Source organism: Mastigoproctus giganteus, chromosome 4 (genome assembly GCF_048544385.1).
Source record: "Mastigoproctus giganteus isolate SK-2022 chromosome 4, ASM4854438v1, whole genome shotgun sequence".
NCBI lineage: Eukaryota > Metazoa > Arthropoda > Arachnida > Uropygi > Thelyphonidae > Mastigoproctus > Mastigoproctus giganteus.
In genome coordinates, this window is record NC_143578.1 from 202,776,096 (window position 1) to 202,798,024 (window position 21,929).

Genomic DNA, 21,929 nt, shown 5'->3' on the forward strand with positions numbered 1-21,929 from the left:
TGGTCTAGAATATGAGTTTAATTTTGCAATAAATGATAATCATTACCGTATTAAGGATTGCATCATCGAGTTACAGACCGAATTAAAGACTCATCCGGATAAATACCGAATTAATCATGAGACAAACGCTATTATTAATTCATGGTTAGTATTTCAACCAAACCTGAGTAAACAACAACTATCCAACATATGTAAACTAAGGGAAAACCGGAATGTTATTGTACAAAAAGTTGATAATGGAGACACTATTACAATCTTAGATAAAAACATGTACATAGGCAAAATGCAACATATTCTCTCTGACAAAAATACTTATAAAGTCGATAACACATACAATACCCCCAGACTAAAGAATAAACTTGATGTTATCTTAAGGAGGCTAAGAGCCAATAAGGAAACACACGTTACAGCAAATCGACATAAGGAGCAACCTTCTTCAAAATGTTTGGCATCGCCAAACTTTACAAACCAGGCCACCCCTTACGGCCAATCATTTCTTTTTGTAAATCTGTCTTTGCTAATCTATCAACCTTCTTAGTTAAAATTATATGGCCCCTTATGAAATTTTAAAAATTTAGAGTTTATAACACTGGCCAAGTTTTTGAATACATAAATACCACTACAATTTCCAAAAATGACATTTTAGCCTCTTTTGATATCATTTCTTTATATACTAATGTACAACTGGATTTTACACCACAAGCCTTACGAGAACTTTTAACGATGAATAACACCTTAGTCAAGCACACTTCTCTTAACATTAACAGTATTCTAGAGCTCATTTTGGTTTTACTTGAAGCCAGACACTTTCGGTTTCAAGACCATATATATATGAACAAACATTCGGACTCCCTGTGGGATTAGGTATCTCACCCCCCCCATCAGAAATGTACCTAACTACTATTGAACACCAAGTACTCCAACCATTTCCTTCGTATCAAGCTTTATATGCATTAGGCTGACAATGTGTTATTAACAGGAGACAAGTCCACTATTGATAGCCTTTTTATTAAATTTACTGCAATACTTTCATGACTTAAATACACTCTTGAAGTAGAATCTGATAATAAGATTAATTTGCCGAACCTTACAATATACAAGACAGGTGCTAAATTAGGAACTAAAATTTATAGGAAAAATTACACACACAGGGAAGTATTTACACTTTCAACCACATTATCCACTTAGCACAAAAAAAGTCCGTTCTTTACAACCAGATTTATAACGCTATTAAATACACCTCTTTACAAGATGATTTAGCTACAGAATTACAATATCTCACAAAAACATTCATAGCTAGGAAATACCCTTCCTTTACAATTGATCAGACATACAATCTCCATTGTAGGAAATAGGATCAATAACCGACGCAATCACAATACCAACCAGAACAACAAACAAAACACAAGGATCGTCCTCCCCTATCACAGTTAACTCTCTAGACAGCTTCGTCAAGTGTTTGCCAACACAGACATAACATTAACATTTTCATCATATAACAAACTAGGGACTATATTTAACACATACAAAGAAACACAAATATTCGACATGTAACATAAACAATATCGTCTGTTTGATTAAATGCCAATCTGATTGTAATGCATGCTATATTGGGAGTACCGCCACTAAATACGGCACAACTAGAACTTCTAACACACGTGCATATTATCACCACAATAGCTTTAAAACTAATCAAGCTAGCACGGAACTCATGCAGCATGTACATTCCCATAATCACAACCCTCTAATCGATTTAGCCATTACAGTTGTAAAATTAAAATCAAGTTATAAACTTTTCCAACAGGAAGCACTTGTTATAAAATGGTGTCATCGTAACACCACATTAATGTTTTAAACACAATTTCCAACAAACCTTTCCCCCATTTGGAACCTTGCACATGTCAAGTTCCCACATGTCCTAAAATGCATCATGGGAACTTAGGATCTCTTTAAGTACACAACCTCTTTTTATTTCATTATTGCCAACAAAAGTCTTCCATTATGACTATTGTCTTTCTTTATTAATTTTTTCAGTTTTAACAAATTTTATATAGGACAACCAGGGAATGGAGCATTGCACATCTTCCTCCTTTGGGCAAACATTTTAATAGTTGCATAAAAATAACAATTTTATTTTTATGCAACTTAATTAAGTTTCCATAATGTTCTTCTAAAACACCATACAACTAAGCAGTTATTTGAGGTGAGTACTGTCAGTTTAAGCTTTGCTATTAATTTTATCAAGTTTAATTTCAAAATAACAGTACATTAAGAAGTTCTATCAATTAACTGATTTTCAAAGTCACTTAAATCTTTCATATTTCACTTAAATCTTGCATATTCAAACACTGAATATCATGGAATGTTCCTACGTAATACTGCCTTGCATTTCTTGGTATGAACACAATGCTGTTACTGAAGGAGTGCTGCATTTCATAAAAAGGATAGATGTACTTAATAAAAAGTGGCCACTCAGTGTTACATGCCCTACCCAATCCCACAAGACATATGCACTGCTTACTTTTGTGGGATTGGATAGGCAGCATGTATGTCAAAAGTATATTGCTTGTCTCCAGTTCTCCTTACATCAGTAGTTTCTAGTAAGATCTATTAACTTGTATTCTCTTATGTACCAAGTCTGTTATCTTACCATTCTTATTCAAAATAGTATTATTAGTATTAGTGGCAAATAATGCAAGAAAGCAAGCTTAAATGGCATCAGCAAAAAAAAGAAAAAAGCCAAAACTTTCCATTTCATCCGTCCATCCTTTCTAACAGTTTATCTAGTTCTTCCTTGAATTTATTCAAACTACCCACCTCCAGAATACCAGATGGGAGTTTGTTACAACAATCAACTACCCTCCAGCTCAAGGCAAATTTCCACACACCCAATCTGCAACCATCCTCTTTCAATTCGAATATATGCCCCATCATGTGTGTAGTCTGAGCAAGAAGAAGGATTCCATCAGCAGTGGGCTTATCAAATCTATTCGAGGGCTCAAACACCTCAATCTGATCTCCTTGCAGGTACCTAGTCTCCAGACTATGCAATTTGTAAAACTAAAGCCTTTGCTGGTAAGAGCACACTTTTGCTCCCCTCACCACCTGCTGTCCTTTTCTGTACTCATTCCATTCCTTCCTAAAATGGAGGCTTCCAGACCTGTACACAAGTATTCAAAGTATCGCCTAACCATTGCCTTATGCAAAAGGATTATGACCTCCATATCTCTGCTGGCAAAATTCCTGTATATCACTGACAAAACCCACATGAACTATCCTGGCAGCCTGTCTGTGCTGCTCAGAGAACTTTATATTTGACTGCACAATTACCCCCAAGCAATGATAGGCGCCGACCGGGCTAGCCAGGTGGGTAAAGTGCCTGCCTGGCAACCCAAAGGTCATGGGTTCGAATCCAGTCTCAGGCTTGGATCAGATTAGTGCAAAAACCTTGGGAGGTGCATTATGGCGACAAAAGCCGATGCACCAACAACTAATAAAAAAAAAAAAAAAAAAACAGCAATGATAGGTACTCATACTTAACATATATAAACTTATATATAAACATATATAAACTTAACTCATACTTAACATATGCTTTTCATTTAACATGCTTAGAATTTACCAACAGTAAATTCAAAGTGGGAAGCATTCAAGGAATTAATCGTGGAAGCTACTAAAAGTTTCATACCTATTAAGAAATATTGTTCAAGGTTTAGGCCTAAATGGTTATCTAATGAACTAATGAGACTCTTAACAGAGAAGAAAAATGCATGGGATGCATATAAATTATTCAGTGACTCAGAAGTCTATGGCAGATATAAGCTAGTCTGTAATCAGGTCACAAAGGAGGTTAGGCAGGTGAAGGCAGATTACGAGAAATCCTTGGCAAAAGATGCTAAGAAAAACAGCAAGGATTTCTTTACTTATATAAACTCTAAAAGGAAGGGGATGAATCTGATTGGTCCACTTGACATCGATGGTTCGACTGTTAATGATCCTGCTCGTATAGCAAACAAACTAAATGAGTATTTTGCATCTACATTCACACATGAGGAATTATTAAAGTTTGAAAATGGCAGAAGGTTATCAAACTGTAGCAGGATACTTAATGATTTTGTAATAACTGAGAGCAAAGTGGAGGAGAAATTGTTGAAGTTAAACATAAGAAAAGCACGTGAGGTGGATGGGATCTATCCAGTTATATTAAAGGAGACGGCAAAGCAACTAAGCAAACCCTTAGCCATAATTATGAGAGCTTCCTTGGACTCAGGGGAGGTACCCATAGACTGGAGATGTGCAAATGCGACCCCAATTCACAAAGGAGGATCAAAGGCTGACACAAGTAATTATAGACCAGTTAGTTTGACTTCTGTTCTGGGTAAAATAATGGAGTCACTGGTTAAAGATGCATTGCAGGATCATCTAGACAAGACTGCAGCAATAATTCAGACACAGCATGGGTTTGTTAAGGGAAAGTCTTGTCTGACAAATTTGATAGGATATTATGATGTGGTCACAAAGGAACTTGATCCAAAAAATAATTTTGATATCATATATTTGGATTTCAGGAAAGCTTTTGACATTGTTGTGCATGGAAGACTATTGTACAAATTGGAGTATAATGGTATTAAGGGTAAGCTGCTGCAATGGATAAAAGGATGGTTAAGTGTGAGAAGACAGAGGGTGGTAATCAATGGGTGCTGCTCTTCGTGGACTAATGTTATTAGTGGAGTCCCACAGGGTTCGGTGTTGGGTCCACTGTTGTTTTGTATATTTATCAATGATATTGATGAAGGTATATCAGGCTTAATGTCGAAGTTTGCAGATGATACAAAGGTTGGCAGGATTGTTAATGACAGTAATGACAGTGTGATACTGCAACAGGATCTAGATAATTTGGGCAGATGGGCTAAGAAGTGGCGACTGAAGTTTAACCTTGACAAATGCAAAGTACTGTATATGGGTAGAAGTAACCCCAGAGAAACGTACCAACTGTGTGGTACTACACTTAAGGTGTTAGAAAATGAAAAAGACCTGGGAGTAATTGTGCAGTCACATATGAAGTTTTCTGAGCAATGCAGACAGGCTGCCAGGGGAGGTCATGGGGTTTTGTCAATGATATATAGGAATTTTGCTAGCAAGGAGAAGGAGGTGATTGTCCCTCTGTATAAGGCAATGGTCAGGCCATGCCTTGAGTACTGCATACAGGTCTGGTTGCCTCATTTTAGGAAGGATGTAGATTTACTTGAGCGTGTACAGAGAAGGGCAACAAGATTGGCGAGGGGAATGAAGGGATCCTCTTATCAAGAGAGGCTTAAGTTCTGCAAATTGCAGTGGCTGGAGACTAGGCACCTGCATGGTGATCTGATTGAGGTGTATAAGGCCTTGAATGGGTTGAGCACGCTGAATTCTGATGGGATTCTTCCACTTGCTCAGATTACGAACCTAAGGGGGCATAAATTCAAATTAAGAAAAGACAGATGTAGAATAGATATGCGGAAAATTGCCTTTAGCCAGCGGGTGGTTAATTGCTGGAACAAACTTCCATATGTCATTGTAGAAGTTGATAGGTTAAATAAATTTAAGGAGGAACTGGACAGGCATTTGGAGGGAATGTTGTGATTTTTTTTTTTTTTTTTTTGGCTGATGCTGCATAAGCTCATACACTTGCTTTCTTGCATGACATGCTACTACTACTACTACTACTACTATTTCATGGTCATGCTAAGTGTGAAATCTAAGAAAGATTAGAATACCTGAATACAGAAATACTTAAAAAATAAACTAGTCTGGAGACCATGTTCTCACGATCAACTCTGGAAATGTTTAAATACAAATCTCTCATGACACAGCATTATAAATATTGTTGCATTAGAACACCACAGTGTAGTTCAAAATTCTGGGTGCAACACGAAGAACAAGTTTCTTGTTGCTCCATGTGGTGATATACATTACCACGTGTGATATACATTAAAAACCTGCTGTGTAAAGGTGAAGATACCATTTGTAGTAAAGGCCAATCAGTATAATGGTGTTTGTGCATTGTAGCAAAAATAATGTTGTGATTTACTTGTGTTGTTATGACTGGCCTCTTAGCCCAGAGGAGAAAGCTGATCTCTGGTTTCCATCTGTGGTACATGGAGTCGGGTCAGTTTCATAGCATATATTTAATGTATATATTTTTTTTTCTTATAACAAGAGGTGTTTCATAGCCACCCAGAAAGTGAAATCCCCTGACAATTTTTACTTTTCGATGTCAGTAAATGCTTTTTCTTTGCCTTTCTTGTCTGTTTAGTTGCTGTGTATAATCCATATGCCATCCACCTGAGACTCAAATTTACCTAGAAGTAAAAAACAGTTTAACAGAGAGAGAGAGATTCCTTATTATTTAATCAGATCTGTAGAGGAATTTCCTCAAAATTCAAGCATAGGCCTTTGGAGTGCAATGCCACTCAGACATTTCCAGTTAATCAGTGTTTCTTAATATGTTTTATAAAAATAAAGTTAATATTACTAAAATTGTAATTATTCCAATTTCACATTAAATTTATTTTTAGTAACAGAGTGGCACCATTTATTACTGCCATGTAATTATAGCAACATTACATTTGAAACCACTGTTATTGTGCTTAATAAACTGTATTATTTAAAGAAAAAAAACAAGTTAAACCCCTCCTGCCCCCCCCCACAAACATATTCTACAGTGTGATGGATGAAAAATTGCAGAGAAATCCTACTTCTTTTTGCACATTGGCCACCTCTTTTATATACAGGCACTCCTCTACTTATGTACAACTCATAGATATGAATAAAGCACAAAGCTTCTCAATAATAAAAATACTGTATATTGAAAATATACCGACAGTTTTGAACCACATGTGTGAAGTGCCAAAATCTGCTGCTTTGTACAGTGGACCCCACTTTATGATATTAATCTGTTTCAGAGACACCATCGTATTGAGAAAATATAGTAATATGCGAACCCAAAAACACATTGTTTTTTTGTAATTTGTTTGAAGACCTCAGAAGTTGAAATTTTCACTTTATAACTAAGCAATTTATCTCTCTAAAAGGTAATTTTTATAATGGAAATTGTATTAGTCTCATATAAATTTATGTCAAATAACCATAACACAAAAATCACTTAACTAAAGAATGCAAAACAAAACACACAGCTAACTTGTTTACAAACTCTGCTACTGGCTGAGAGGAAGGACTTATATGGTCTGGTCGGAGACAATCATAAGCCCTGAAATAAGTAAGTGCCAGTTAACATGATCACTAGAAGCTGCCACTTTACAGAATAAAATTTCAAAAAACCAATCCAACCATTAAAATGTACTACACCTTCACCATTTATTGTTCTGGAAACTAGAGTTTTTCATCCAGCAAACCGAAAAATAATCACAGAACACACACAATTTACAGACAGATAAAAGCCTTAGTCGCTGATGCTCCTAAAAACCCTACTCCAACAACGCTTATTGCTATGCTTGGTTTATAAGAATCAATTTTGAGTGCCTTCCTGATATATTTCTAAGGAACATTTCTGGAGGTCACTACCATAAAACAAAAACAATTTGCAGTTTCCTGTTTATTGAGCTTTTCTGTTAGAGCAGTCTATTATAAACAGGTAGTAAACTCGATCTTATTGCATTTGCAATAATACCAATGGCTGGAATTCTGTGGTTTTTACATTATTCTGGTGAAATGTGTTTCCTCTTCACTGAAATCTTCAATCATATGAAAAACAAATAAATTTTCAGAATCTTCTTTTCAATCCTATTTTTTAAGCTTCATAAACTTGTTACTCTATATCTCACTTGCGCATATCATGGTAGTTGCAATTTGTGCGTGTAACTGATTGTTTATCTTTTTCACTGTTTTAAATTTTACAACCAAAAAAAAAAAAAAAAAATTCTTGTTTATTTTATCTTGTTTATACAATATAGAGTACTGTTTACAGGTATTAGATTAAATTACTTTTGAATAAATACTGTACTCCACATTATTATTCGTTGTGTTTTTTCAGCCTCATTTAATTTGGTTACAAATTGTAAAATGCTGTAAACAATACTGCACATAGAGCCTGGTGAAGTTTGTTGGAGGTTATAATCTCAGTAAGTTGTACGGTACTGTACTGTACAGGTATTTAGTATCTATAAGACCAAAGTTGGACTTACGTACACGAAAAAAAGAAAAAAAAAAACAATTAAGTATGTAAGTCGAGGAGTGCCTATACTCGAAACTTTTATAATTTCTAATGAAGTTCAAAAAGCAATAAGAAAGAGACTAGTTCTACTATTTATACAGTAACAAAAATATCAGATCAATTACACAAATTGTTTTATTTTTCTAGCAAAAGAATGTATTTAAAATGTCTTTGCAGCAAATGAAATACACATTACCTTTCCTTAGAGCACTTTCTGTATTTCCTTTAGTTGCTTGCCTGGTGTTCTGTCGCTTCTCAAATTGCAAATCACTTTCATTAATAGAATAATTATTCCAGTCAATATCAGGAATAACAGCAATATGCTGAGATTTTGGAAGTCCTAAGTCTTCATTTCTTTGGAGTTTCTCTACAAATGATATAGGATCGGCAAGAGACTTTCTCTCAATTTCTAATAACTTCTCTAAGTTTTTGATAGCTTGGGTTCTCTGTGCAAATAAGACAGCTAATGTCTACAAAAGATTAAAAAAAAAAAAATTTTAATTTGTTGTGTGTGTGCACATGTGTATATATACATAAATAAAAACATTAAAATTAGTAGACTTTGAAGAAGAACAAAAGAGGTGGAGTAATAAAGGCATAAAGAAAACATAAGAGGCTGTGCAAGCATAACCAACAACATATAGCCTGGATTATAATGTATGTACATAAAATAGGAGGTAGGCAAAATGGAAAAGCAAAGAATCAAGGAATTAAACAAAGAAGTAAAATCAAGGGAGAAGAGGGAAAAAAAAAGAATAGAAAAGAAGTACAAGTATCATAAATTTAAAACATTATATATACACACACACACACACATATGATTACTTATGTTAAGGGAAAGGAAGACTGATGATCACTAATATTATTAAATAATTGAACATTACGTGATCATTGCATATTTACTGATAGAATTAAAACTATTATGTCGTTGAAATAATTTGACTAATAATATGTGCCATAGCAAAACTATAAATTATAAATAAATTTGAGTACACTATGAGAGCCTTATCAATATATTAGTTTCTGGAGAGACTATGCAAGGTTCATGCAGTAGAATTTATAGCAGCAGAATATGTTTAAGTATCACTATTGCTAGAGAAAGCTAAAAATTCTTGCCCCCCCTATTGCTAGAGAAAGCTAAAATCCCCCCCCCCAAATTCACTTAAGACCATCCTTTGCTGTTTAACATAACAAACTAGCCAATCACTCCCCTTCGACCACTAATTCTCTTCAGCTCATATATAGCCACACGTGGAATTTTTTTTTTTTTTTTTTTTCACACAGTATAAACATTTTACTATGTAGACCTCTTGGTAGGGATGCGAAGAAGAGTGACGAGATAATAGCAGGAAACAAAAGAGTGCTCTTACCAGGAAAGGCTTCAGTTCTCCAAATTGCAGCATCTGGAAACTAGGCACCCTGTGAGATATGATTTAGGTGTATAAGACTTTGATTGGATAGAATAAGCTAAATGCTAATGGCATCCTTCACCTTGCTCAGACCACACACACACACACACCCCAGCATAAATTTAAATTGAAGAAGGGCAGTTGCGTGATAGATGTGAAAATTAGAAACTAAACTTATCGGAAAACTGGAAGATCAAAATTATAGGAAAACTTCTGACTAAATAAATTGCCATATTGGTAATTTATTTACCAATTATTGCAGTATGCACCAATTAGTTTTGCAACTAATTGTTGCATCCCTATCAACTCTTCTGATTTAGTCAGAAGTTTTCCAATAATCGATCTTCCAGTTTTCCAATAAGTTTAGTTTTCTGATTTTCAGTCAAGGTTGTGATCTTTTCAAATACCATTTTTTTTTTTTTTTTATTTTTTTTTTTAATCTACAGACCTATTGAAGTTAATTTTACATCCTTAAAACTAAATGTTGGTTGGTTCTTCCCATAAGGATATCTTGGTATTATCAAATGACACAAGAAAGCAAGCTTGCATTTGCAGCAAAAAAAAAACCCCAACTCCTCACATTCTCCTGTCTATTCCCTGTAATGATTTGTCTAATTCGACCTTGAGTTTATACAAAAACTGTCCATTCACACAACAAGAGATGATGAAAGTTTGTTCCAACAATAAAATATCCACTGGCTAAAGGCAAATTTCCACACATCTATCCTGCAACTGCCCTTCAATTTAAATTTATGCTTCTTCATGTGTGTGTGTGTGTTGTCTGAGTATATAGCAGAGTTGCCAGTTTCTGGCTAGGGGCCACTTGCTAATAAAAATGAAAAAAAAAAAAAAAAAAAAAAATGAATGAGCACGGGGAAGGATGCCATTATCATTTAGCTTATTCTATCCAATCAAAGCTTTATACACCGAAATCATAACTCACGGGGGGTCTAGTTTCCAGATGCTGCAATTTGGAGAACTGAAACCTTTCCTGGTAAGAGCACTCTTTTGTTTCCCTCCATAATCTTATCACTCATCTCTTTTCTGCATCCCTACCAAGAGGTCTACATTGTAAAATGTTTATACTATGTGAAAAAAAAAAAAAAAAAAAAATGCCATATGTGGCTATACAGGGTGTTTCAGTTAAACGTTTCAGAACTTCTAAGAGGGGTAGGGTACATCCTGACAACTCGAAATCATATACCAATGGGCAGAATCGAAAATTCCGAGCTTTAGTGCAGGGAGTCTTAATTTCGCACAAGAACGCCAAGTTAGTAGGATGGATGATTACACGAACGCAGAGTTAGCCGATATGCATTTGGCGTACAGGGCTGCAAATTGTAGTGGGCCAGCCGCACAGCGTTTGTACGCGGAACGATATCCGACGAGGCGTATTCCCAGTCATAATTTCTTTGCAAGACTGCACCAGAGGTTAGCTGAGAGAGGTTCATTTGAAAGAGCTGACAGGGACAGGGTAAGAACAGCACGGACTCCAGCCGTCGAACAGAATGTGCTGCAGCATGTACAGGGGAATCCAAGAACGAGTTACACGAAGTCTAGCAAACGCAGTCGGGGTTTCCCATTGCAGCGTCTGGAGGATTCTCCGAGAACAAGACATGCATCCGTTTCACGTGCAGCGTGTCCAGACACAGCAACCGGAGGATTATGCACCTCGTATTCTTTCGCACAGTGGTACCTTGGAAAATGTGCTACAAATCCCCTTTTTCCTGCTGAAGTGCTGTTTTCCGATGAGGCATCCTTCACAAGGGAAGGAATTTTCAACACGCATAACGACCATATCTGGGCGGTCGAGAACCCGCATGCAATACGACGTCGTGCAGCACAGATTCGATTTTCGGTCAATGTATGGGCTGGTATTATGGGAGATCACCTCATCGGACCTTACCTGTTACCGTGTCGTCTAACCGGACCTATCTACTTGATCTTTCTGCAGCAAGTATTGCCACAACTTTTGAGAGATGAACAGATTTCTGCATCGACGCAACAGACAATGTGGTTCCAACACGATGGAGCCCCTGCCCATTATAGCGGAGATGTTCGTAACTATCTGGATGTCACATTTGGTCAACAGTGGATCGGACGTGGTGGTCCCGTGCGTTGGCCTGCTCGGTCACCAGACCTATCATGTCTTGATTTTTATTTTTGGGGTCATATGAAATCGCTAGTTTATGACACCCCTGTTGACAATGCTGAGGAGCTGGTTGCAAGAATCGCAGTAGCTGCCGAAGAAATTCGAAATTCGCCTGGAGTATTCCAGAATGTTCGGATGTCCATGCGTCGGAGATGTGAGGCGTGCATTGTAGCCCGTGGAAGAAACTTCGAACACTTACTTTAATCCATGTACCTTTTGCTTCTTTTCATGTATTATTAAAACGATTTCTCACTTACGGTCTCTTTTCTTTATGGTGCTTCTGTGTACAACACCGCTTCAGGAAAGCATTTCCGACCCCACATTGCTATATGATTTCAAGTTGTCAGGATGTACCCTACCCCTCTTAGAAGTTCTGAAACGTTTAACTGAAACACCCTGTATATGAGCTGAAGAGAATTAGAGTGATGCAAGTCAAGTTTATATTTTTAATATTTTTATTACCTCATCACAGAAAAATTAAGAAATTATAAAATCACTTAGTAACTATCATTGTTACAGTATAAGGGCTTAAATATCATAAAAGATCACTAAAATTAAAACACTGGAAAAAAAAAAAATTGTTTTCTAAATGATAAAAACAGCTTGTACCACTAACATTTAAGTTTAATAAAAAATGAATGAAGAAAATATAACACTATCTTAATTTTCACATGATATAAGAAGATAAACAAATAAATTATAAAATATAAAAAAAAGAAAAAAAAAAGAAAAGGTAAACTGCAGCCATTATCAATCCACTGCAAGAGGGAAAGAGGACGCCTCCTCAACGATTCATGTTGAGGGTAATGGACCATAATCTGCCATGCTGGTCCAATGCAGATTGACTGTATTTAGCAGTCAGGGGCTTGAACCCTGGTCTACTTAGAGTAGTGTGCTACAGCACTCCTGCTCCTGACCACTCAGCTATGAAAATACAAAACTGTAATATTGAAAAATATTTCTGAATAAGATAGAATGGGAAAAACCCAACATAACTAAATTCTGCCTAATGACTTTTAAACCTGTTCTTCATGTAAGTCTAAAGGCTCCTCCACTTTCTGCTTCTTCAGCTTTAAAAATGTCTCTGGAAAATACTATAGTGATGTGTAAACATAATTTCCTCAAACAATAAGAACTCTTGTTTTCATAATGTAAAGACAACTTTACACCACTTTTTCTGAATAGTTTCTAATTTTCATTCGCTATGATAATGCAGTGTTGCTCCCTGTGGTCACTTGGGTAAATTATGATTGAATTTGCTTGCAAAATGAAAAGAAGCAAGGTTAGAGAACATGTATTTGGATGTAATTCATTTTTTTTAATTAATAACTTACACCACACTGATTATCACCAGCTCATATTTTTTTTACATATCTGATTTTTATAATTAAGATTTATAATAAAAATTCTGTAATTTCAGTAATTTGATTTTTTTGCAAATATCATCATCAATTCAGGTCGAGTTTAGTACACTACTATTGTTACTGGTTATTGTGCAGTTCACTGCGTGTTGAATATTTTAGTTGTTTGTTGTTAAAAGAAGATTAGGTTAGTTTAAATATGTAATTCAGATTAGGTTACTTTGAATTTGTTGAATGATGTTATGCTGTGGTAGCCAATTAACTTCTTAAGTTGGCACAGTGCACTATAGTAAACTTCAGCAAGATCATAAACACAAAGATTTTAAAATAGTTCAGAAGTTTCCAAACTTTTATATCTTATTCTTATGCTCACCTTAAAATACTTCATAAATTTCTTATCTCCCCACCTGTGCATCATGCACACAACATAACTGTAGTATATGGCATGCATTAATTAGTTACAATTAAGAAAAGTCTGGAAGCCCCATTCAAGTAATGCCAGAATGCAGCTTTGGCTACAGTCAGATATCTGCTAAAAGCACTCCAACCCTATTCCCCAAATTAAAAGCTGACAGGAATGCTGTCACTATGTCCACATAACTCCTGATCCATTCAACGGCTCCAGTGGTCTTCTAATTTCATTTGATTTTGGTTTTTATGGTGCAAAGCAACTAAGGCCATGATGAGCCAAGTCCAATGGTCTTCTAACAGAAAGATATTAAATCTGTATTTGTTATGTAGGATTGAACTGACCCTATGCGACTAAGTGATTTGTGCTTTGCCTACTCCATCCACACAGCTGAAACTTATAATACCTGTTGTTGAAAATAACTTCTTTGAATTGGTCACAGAAAATTCTGTTAATTATCAAACAGTTAGTAAAAATTCACAATTACATTAAACCTAATTATATACATAATTTGAGTGACATGTCATAAAAAGATATTGATAGTAATTGCACTTTACTATCCCGTGCTTTGCTCTAATCAGTAATGCTCCCTCGATTTGTGGCACTGATGCATTATCTGGAATCAAACTGTTTATGTTTGATTTCATATAGCGAATTCACATTTAGCATTTCATATAGCGAACATTGCTGTTAGTGACATGCACTTCTCAAGCCAAAGCATAAGTTGAAGGGGTGCAGTTTTCAAATTTGCAATCTCTCTCTCTCTCTCTCTCTCTCTCTCTCTCTAACGAAGTCTGAAGTGAGTTCCAATTTTGAAATATTAATTTAAAATAGAACATGGATTTTTCACAGCTGCATTGAAAAAAGTTTGAAATTATAGGTGGCATCCAAAAAATTAACAACTTTGAATTATTTTTTGCTGATTTTTCCAATTTCACATGCACAGAGGAATTCTGCATTTTCAACCAATACAGGGTTAAAAGAATATGGAAAAATCTTGATGCCATTTCTCCAACAACGCTCAATTTCTAGATATCACATATCTTTAACAGGTGATAACCCTGACTAATAAACCTTACTTTGCATAAGCATATCATAGACATTGCTTCCTCTGCAGTGGGTAGAGAGAAAAAAAAAGATGTTTTTATCTTAATACTTTTTTTTTTTTTTTTTTAACTGCCAGCTCTTCACAATCTTACACTAAGTAACTAGACTGGTAGTTTGTGAAATAAAAGCAACCTGAAATGCCTGTTGGAAAGCTATCTCACCTGAAGCATGTTTTGAGTAATTATACTATCTTATCATCACAGAATACATTGACTAGTGAAACCAAGTCCATTCTTAATGAGAGAAGAAAAATGAGGAGGAGAATTCTTTATTAACTAGCAAAGAAGGTTCTGCTTATGGACAAAAACCAACACATTTTTTATATAAGTTTACTGCAAAATTTATTTTTGTAAAACTTAAATTTATTTTTCTTCATTTTTTTACTTATTACAATATAATTAAGTTCAATAAAGCTGAATTATTGATCTGCATTAGTGCAAATAAACATACAAAATATTTATATTAGATGAATGACAGTTTGATTTTATGATAAATATATAACTACAAATAAAACACTGAATGTACATTCTGTTAAGTTTTTTGGAACCTGTTCCATCCCCTCCTTTCCCATATAATCTGAGCAGTTCAATCAGTTGAACTGCTCAGAGTTCAACTGACTGAACTCTGGACTGTTAGCAGCAATGCTTGGTACATATTTTTATTTGTTTTTTGCTTGTTTTGAGATTAGTTTATGGGAAAACTTTTGAAGATTGTTCTGATTTACAGTTCGCCTCAAAAGTAAGTGTTTGCTTTTAGCTACAAATTTCAGAGACTTACTTTTCAACTATTATTTAGGAATTTTCAGAATGCTGTGAAACAACAATGTTCTGAAAATTACAGCACATTGAATGCATTCTCTCAAATATAAGTGGAAGCAAAGATGTTACACATGTAATTCACCCAGTAGTCACAGGAGCAAAAACAAAACAGTGCTTCAATAAACTTAACATAATGACAAAAAGTAACACAATACAACAGTTAAGTATATAGTTACTACAGACACACAAACAGGAAATACATTTAGTTTCTGTGAGTCAGCCACATATGAAAGGAATCACATGTGGCCAACATGATAGGTTTCATTCTATTAGTCTCTAAACCTTAAGGAGAAATAACTGTTATTTCTCCTTCGTTAACCATTCAAAATTACTACTATCTGTAGTTCACAAATGCAAATACAATTTATTTTCAAAATAATTAACAAATAATAGTTTATAAACACAGACAATATTTAAACATTGCTTAATTACGCTGCTAGAGTACTGTAATGAAATTAACATTACAATTTTAGAAAAGAACGAAAATTATATCATTTCCAGCAAATACTGCATAAAAAAAACTATCATAATAACTATGTTTCATGATGCTTACTTTTAAACAGAGATGATAATCTCTATTTCCTTTTAGAGCCACATGATCAGATTCAAAGAAAAATTCTTCATCAATATTTATAAGTGTATTACTTGATTCAGAATTTTCTTCATCTAAATCTGTCATAGCAATGGGCAAGTCTGAAGAGCTATCTTGAGATGTTTCTTCAACACAAGGGACAAAGTCTGTTTCATCTTGATCAGATAGAACAACACATTCTTTCAAATCATATACAGGTTCTGGGCCCAGTTCTTTCTCCTCACCAGTTGCATACAATTCAATTTCACATCCAATATCCATGAATTTACTATAAAAAGAAACCACATAAATCATTAAATGGAAGTTAATGGAGATATTTATTAGATATGTATATACATACACAGGGTGTTAATTTTAAAAGTAAACCCAAACAATCAAAGTCAAATACAATTTATTATCAAAATAATTAACAAATAATAGTTTATAAACACAAACAATATTTAATCATTTAATTACACTGCTAGAGTATTGTAATTAAATAATTAAACAGTATTTGCAAAACTTAATTTCACTCTTGATCATGTGACAAGCAATGTAACAGAGTTTGTGTTGATATACCCTTGACTATATTTTCAATTTTGAGTTGCTGAATGCTTCATAGATTGCTGTCATAAGTTTCTGCTTTAACACAATTACACCAATGATTGTGCTTAATACAAATAATGTGGTTTATTTTTAAAATTAACACCCTGCATGTACATACATATGTATATATACGTGTGTGTGTGTGTGTACGCATTATTCCATGAATTATGTAGCATTATACTTCTTTTTATAAGAAATAATATTTATTTGCCGTGTAATTCAAGACAATTTGCTTAACAGGCTCACAAAATAAGAGATCACTGCTCTTGTGAAAATATCTTTTGTACTGTTTGTTATGCAAAAAAAATAATAATAATAAATAAAAATAAGTGGAAGGTCCTGCTAATATTGTTAAAAAAGTGAACAATATGCAAACCTCTTGTAAATATTAAATTATGGTGTAATATTAAATTATGCATATGTTCATTATGCATTATTTAATATTACAGGAGGTCCAGGAATAACAGCTCCATTATACAGAAACTGTACAATAAAAGATCACTAAACTTATAATCTTCCCCACTTCAGATAAATACAAAGCATATAAAAAAACTGTACCATTATATTCAATTATTGCTTTTTATCATTAACTTTATTTTACAGTTTGTCATACAGAATCAAAATCTGGCATGGTCAAGATCTTTAACCAACCAACATGCCAGCAGTGGGGGATCATGTCAGTTTTTTGTACTACAGTTTGGTGTAGTTTGTTTTGTTTTGTTATTTGATTTTTAGGAGCATTAGCAACTAAGGCCATATTGCTCCGGGATATGCGGTGGTCATTTCGTGACCTTTCTGCATCCTTCGTATTTGGTGGTGACGGGCTCGAACCCCGGTCTAATCAAGAAGCGTGTGCTACGCACTGCTGCTCCTTCCCACCTGGCTACAGAGGCGGCTCTTTGGTGTAGTGCAACATGACAATTTGCTGTATGCGACAATTCGTGTATAAGAAATTTAGTGAATTCTTTGGGAGGATACCATTCTTGATATTTTATATTTTTGATGGAGTATATTATTCACCTTTGTTTTTTAATGCACATTCTACTTTTTTTTAGGAGATTCTATTAAAAAAAGTGCCATGGACAGGATAAATATTAAGATGCAAAAGAATCTTGTTTGTGTGTATTTTTTTGGAAATATACATGGGGGGAGGAGTTGTCCCAGACCACCAAAAGTAGAGATCAATACCAGCCACACATCCGATGTTTGTTTTGCAATAGTTTTTATTGAAAGAAGTTTAAGAGTAGGCAGATAAGCTTCCCTGGAGATTGTGTAGAGTTTGGAATTAAAATCAGAGTCCCTGCATGGAAAAGTGCTCTGGCCCAGTGAGGTATTTTCAACAGGGTACATGGTTGTTCTTGACCCACCTAACTAAGAGATGGCAAGCCAAAACACGTTAGCATTAAAGATTTCACAATATGATGGAGACATGTTGAAATAGGCACATTCACTTTCCAACCTGCCTATGAGAAGGAGCAGTGTGAATCCTTTTATACAAAATAAATGGATAAAAAATATATTATGTTCTTCTTTCTTAAACCTTTTATTTTGATTTTGTTAATTTATGATCTCTGTGTGGTCCATCAAATTGTCACAGTCAACAACTGTCTTTCACCAAATGTCACATACAGCAAAAAGTCATTCACCAAATTACCTCATATACTGAACTGTCATGCAAGGAATTGTCACACACTGAACTGTGGTACAATGAATTGTCTTGCAACAAACTGACATGGACCCCAGCAGTGGTTAATTTTCAATAGATATTGTGTACAATAAGCACTGTATACAAATAACACAATTTGTTGATGTAATTATTATGATGTAATGTATATATAATAATTACATATATACTAATGCTAGGAGCATATAGTAAATAAATCTGATGAATTTGAAGTACTGGTTAAGTCATCAAATGTGGGCATTGCAGGGCCATCAGAGATATGGTGTCACTCAGACTAAATGATGCAGAATTTGTAGGAATTATGATCTTATTTAAGAAACAAAATCTAAAGCAGTGCACCCAGTTGACAGAGGTGGCCAGTACAACGCTGAGTCAGTTTGGTGTGACATAAGCACTGGGAAAGCAAAAATGAAGAGTTTGTTATAAACCTAATGACTGATAAGTATAACAAACAAATATATAGACAAACAGAAGGGGATGGTAAATCAGAATGTCTTATAATGGGGGATTTTAACTTTCAAGATGTTGACTGCAACTTGTGACATTTTGGCAGCTCACCAAGTAACAAAACATGATTTGCTGATTAATTTCTTGATTTGTTGGATGACTACTTTCTACACCAACATTTTAGAGCAGCAACAAGAGAAAACAATATTCTTGACCTGGTTATCATCAGATTCATCATATGTTAAAAATCTTCAAGGAATAGAACATTTACGTTGAAGTAATCATAGCTTATCGATGTGGGATTTACTAAAGAAATAACTACTGTTAAGGATAAAAGGAAAGGTGTTTGTTTTTGTAAAGATGATTATAATGAACCCGAATGTTTTTAAACTTATTTTAATAAAACCAACATTTCAAAAAATGTAAATGCCAAATGGAAAGAATTCAGAAAAGTAATCGTAAAGGCTACTAAGCATTTTATATCAACTAAGAGATATTGTTCAAGATTTAGACCAAAATGGATGCCAGATGAACTGATGAGCTTAGTGGCAGAGAAGAAAAATGCATTAGATGATTATAAATTGTTAGGGAATACACAGTCATATAAGTATAAAGTAGTATGTAATCAGGTTACTCTGGGAGGAGTAACTTGATTACACACAAACAGATTGAGATTTTTCACTAAGAATACAAACGAAAGCAGCAAGGATATTATTATTATTATTATTATTAGCGATATGGTGCAAGGAAGCCTAAGGCTTATGCTGCACCAGGAAAAAAAAATTTCCAAGTTACTCTGAGAGAGAGAGAGAAGTAGAAAGTAATCACCAAGAAAAGAATGATGATATCCAGCTCAGAACCCTGGGTGTGCCATGCCCATACTCACCAGATGTGAGCCCCTGGGGCTACATATTTTACATCTGTTGACACATGAAGTTTTTAGAGATGAGGTTAGCAGAAGCCTAACTAATACTAACTGGTGGCTAAAAGATTTTATAATAGGAAAAAGTAAGGCAGAAGAGAAATTGCTGCAGCTAAAAGTGAATAAAAGTTATCTGAAACTGATGGAATCTATCCAATTATATTAAAAGAAGCTGCAGAAGAGGTAGTTAAACTTTAGTCATCACAATGAGAGCATCCACATATTCAGAAGTACCTTCAGAATGAAGATGTTCAAATCTACTACTGGTAAGACTGGTTCAAAGGTAAACTATTTGTTCTTAGTGGGCAGGCAAAATCCCACTGTCAATGACACAGAAATATTTAGATGTAGCATCACACAGACTATTTTTTCACATTTGCTCTCTTGGAAACATTGTATTGGTAGGGCACATCCACACTGTGGAAATCAAAAAAAAAAAACAGTACTCATGAAGAGAAAATATAATTGAGGACAATTGTTATCCCAAGAAGTGATTGTTTGGGGCCAACAACATTAGATAAAAAATGGGCAATGCTTGCTTCATTGAAAAAAGGGGAGACCTTGCTTTCCACCAACATCTTAGAGATTTTTTTGATTTGGTAGTTGTTGGCGCATCGGCTTCTGTGGCCATATTGCACCTCCCAAGGTTTTTGCAGTACTTTGATCCAAGCCCGAGGTGGGAATCGAACCCGCGACCTTTGGGTTGCCGGGCAGGTACTTTACCCACTCGGCACATCTTAGAGAGGGTTTTATAAAAATTGCATCTGATGAATGGCGAGCTTATAAAGGCATTGTTCATTTGACCCAAACCACAATAGATGAAGGTGCAAGGCATAGACAAACAGGTAGAAATTCGGTTTAAATTATAATTTTTACAATGGAATTGTTTTAGATTCTTGTAATTGGTTATTTTTAAAATGTATTTTGTGATTTTTTGGGTAATTTTTGTAATAAAATATCTTGTACTTTATTTACAGGTAAGCTGTCTTTCATAACTTATTCAGGCAAAGTGAGGAAATTGTTTTAATTTTTTTATTTGTATTTTTAGTGTGTACGTATGTTTTTTTTTTATTTTCAGTGGCACAATCACTGTAGTAATAGTGGGATGTTGTTGTTGTTTGGTTTTTAGGAGCATTAGCAACTAAGGCCATATTGCTCCGGAATATGCGGTGGTCATTCCCTGACCTTTCCATATTTGGTGGTGACGGGCTCGAACCCCGGTATAATCAAGAAGCGTGTGATACGCACTGCTGCTCCTTCCCACCTGGCTACGGAGGCGCCATTATAATAGTGGGAAGCACTGTAGTAATGGTGGGTGGCATCTTTTTTTAAACACCTTGTAATTTTTTTTTGCGATTTTTTTTTTAGCAACTTGTCAATAAAGTAGTAAAGCCAAACTGAATTAGTTTGGTTTTAATTTAGTTAAAACATACTATGTTATAGTACTCAGGGTACTGGAAATAAGCAACGGCCCTACCAGTCCAGTCCAGTCCACCCTTTCCCCATAAGGGAAAAGCCGATGTTTTCCTCTTCCCATATCGTCGTGCCTGCCTAGACATACACTATGACGCCACATACAGTAATGACGAACCGAAGCTTCTAAATTATTAGAAACTAGAAATTTTTGTTACACATTCTTTATGCGTATTAAAAGTTATAATTTTTCCTCCCTTTGGTTCGGACATTACATTTGCTTTATACTCTATAGGCTCAACAGCAACTTGTCAATAAAGTAGTAAAGCCAAACTGAATTAGTTTGGTTTTAATTTCGTTAAAACATACTATGTTATAGTATTTAGAATTTTGTTTTCATACATACCTGAGTTATATTGAAAACGCTAAATAACTTATTCCTTGCATAAGAACCGTGAAAACTTGCAGTTTTAGTTCAGAGTTCCGCTTCACACACAAACAGATACTGTATCACCCAAGTTTGTAAAACAAGCATAGCAGAGAAAACAGAGTAGTAACAAAACATATCTTACTTCTCTGTGGTAGAGAACAACAGCACAATAATCTCTAAGAATTAAATCACCAATTAAGTTCCGTTGTGGAGGTGAACTTACAATTGAAGGCGGTACTAAGTTCGTTGGGGGAGGGGATTAAAGTAGACTCTCAGCGGCGATTGCGAGATTTTTATTTTCGTTTAATTTTATTTTACCGTATTGAATGTCTGTATTTTACATTATTCGAAATACCTGATAATTTTTTCGATCAAAATTTACAAGTTG

At 34.8% G+C, this 21,929-nt stretch overlaps 1 protein-coding gene across 1 annotated transcript in view; it reads right to left on the minus strand.

Moving 5' to 3' along the window:
* The window catches only part of Atac1 (Ada2a-containing complex component 1), a 91,974-nt gene extending 70,347 nt beyond the window's left edge, over positions 1–21,627 (minus strand). Inside the window, exons 1-3 of the mRNA XM_090371139.1 lie at positions 21,518–21,627; positions 16,022–16,328; positions 8,409–8,682 (exon numbers count right to left, since the gene is read on the minus strand). Of these exons, the coding sequence (XP_090227265.1) occupies positions 8,409–8,682; positions 16,022–16,321 (574 nt within the window). The 5' untranslated portion in view covers positions 16,322–16,328; positions 21,518–21,627. The remainder of the gene's footprint in view (positions 1–8,408; positions 8,683–16,021; positions 16,329–21,517) is intronic.
* Positions 21,628–21,929: the final 302 nt, after the last annotated feature.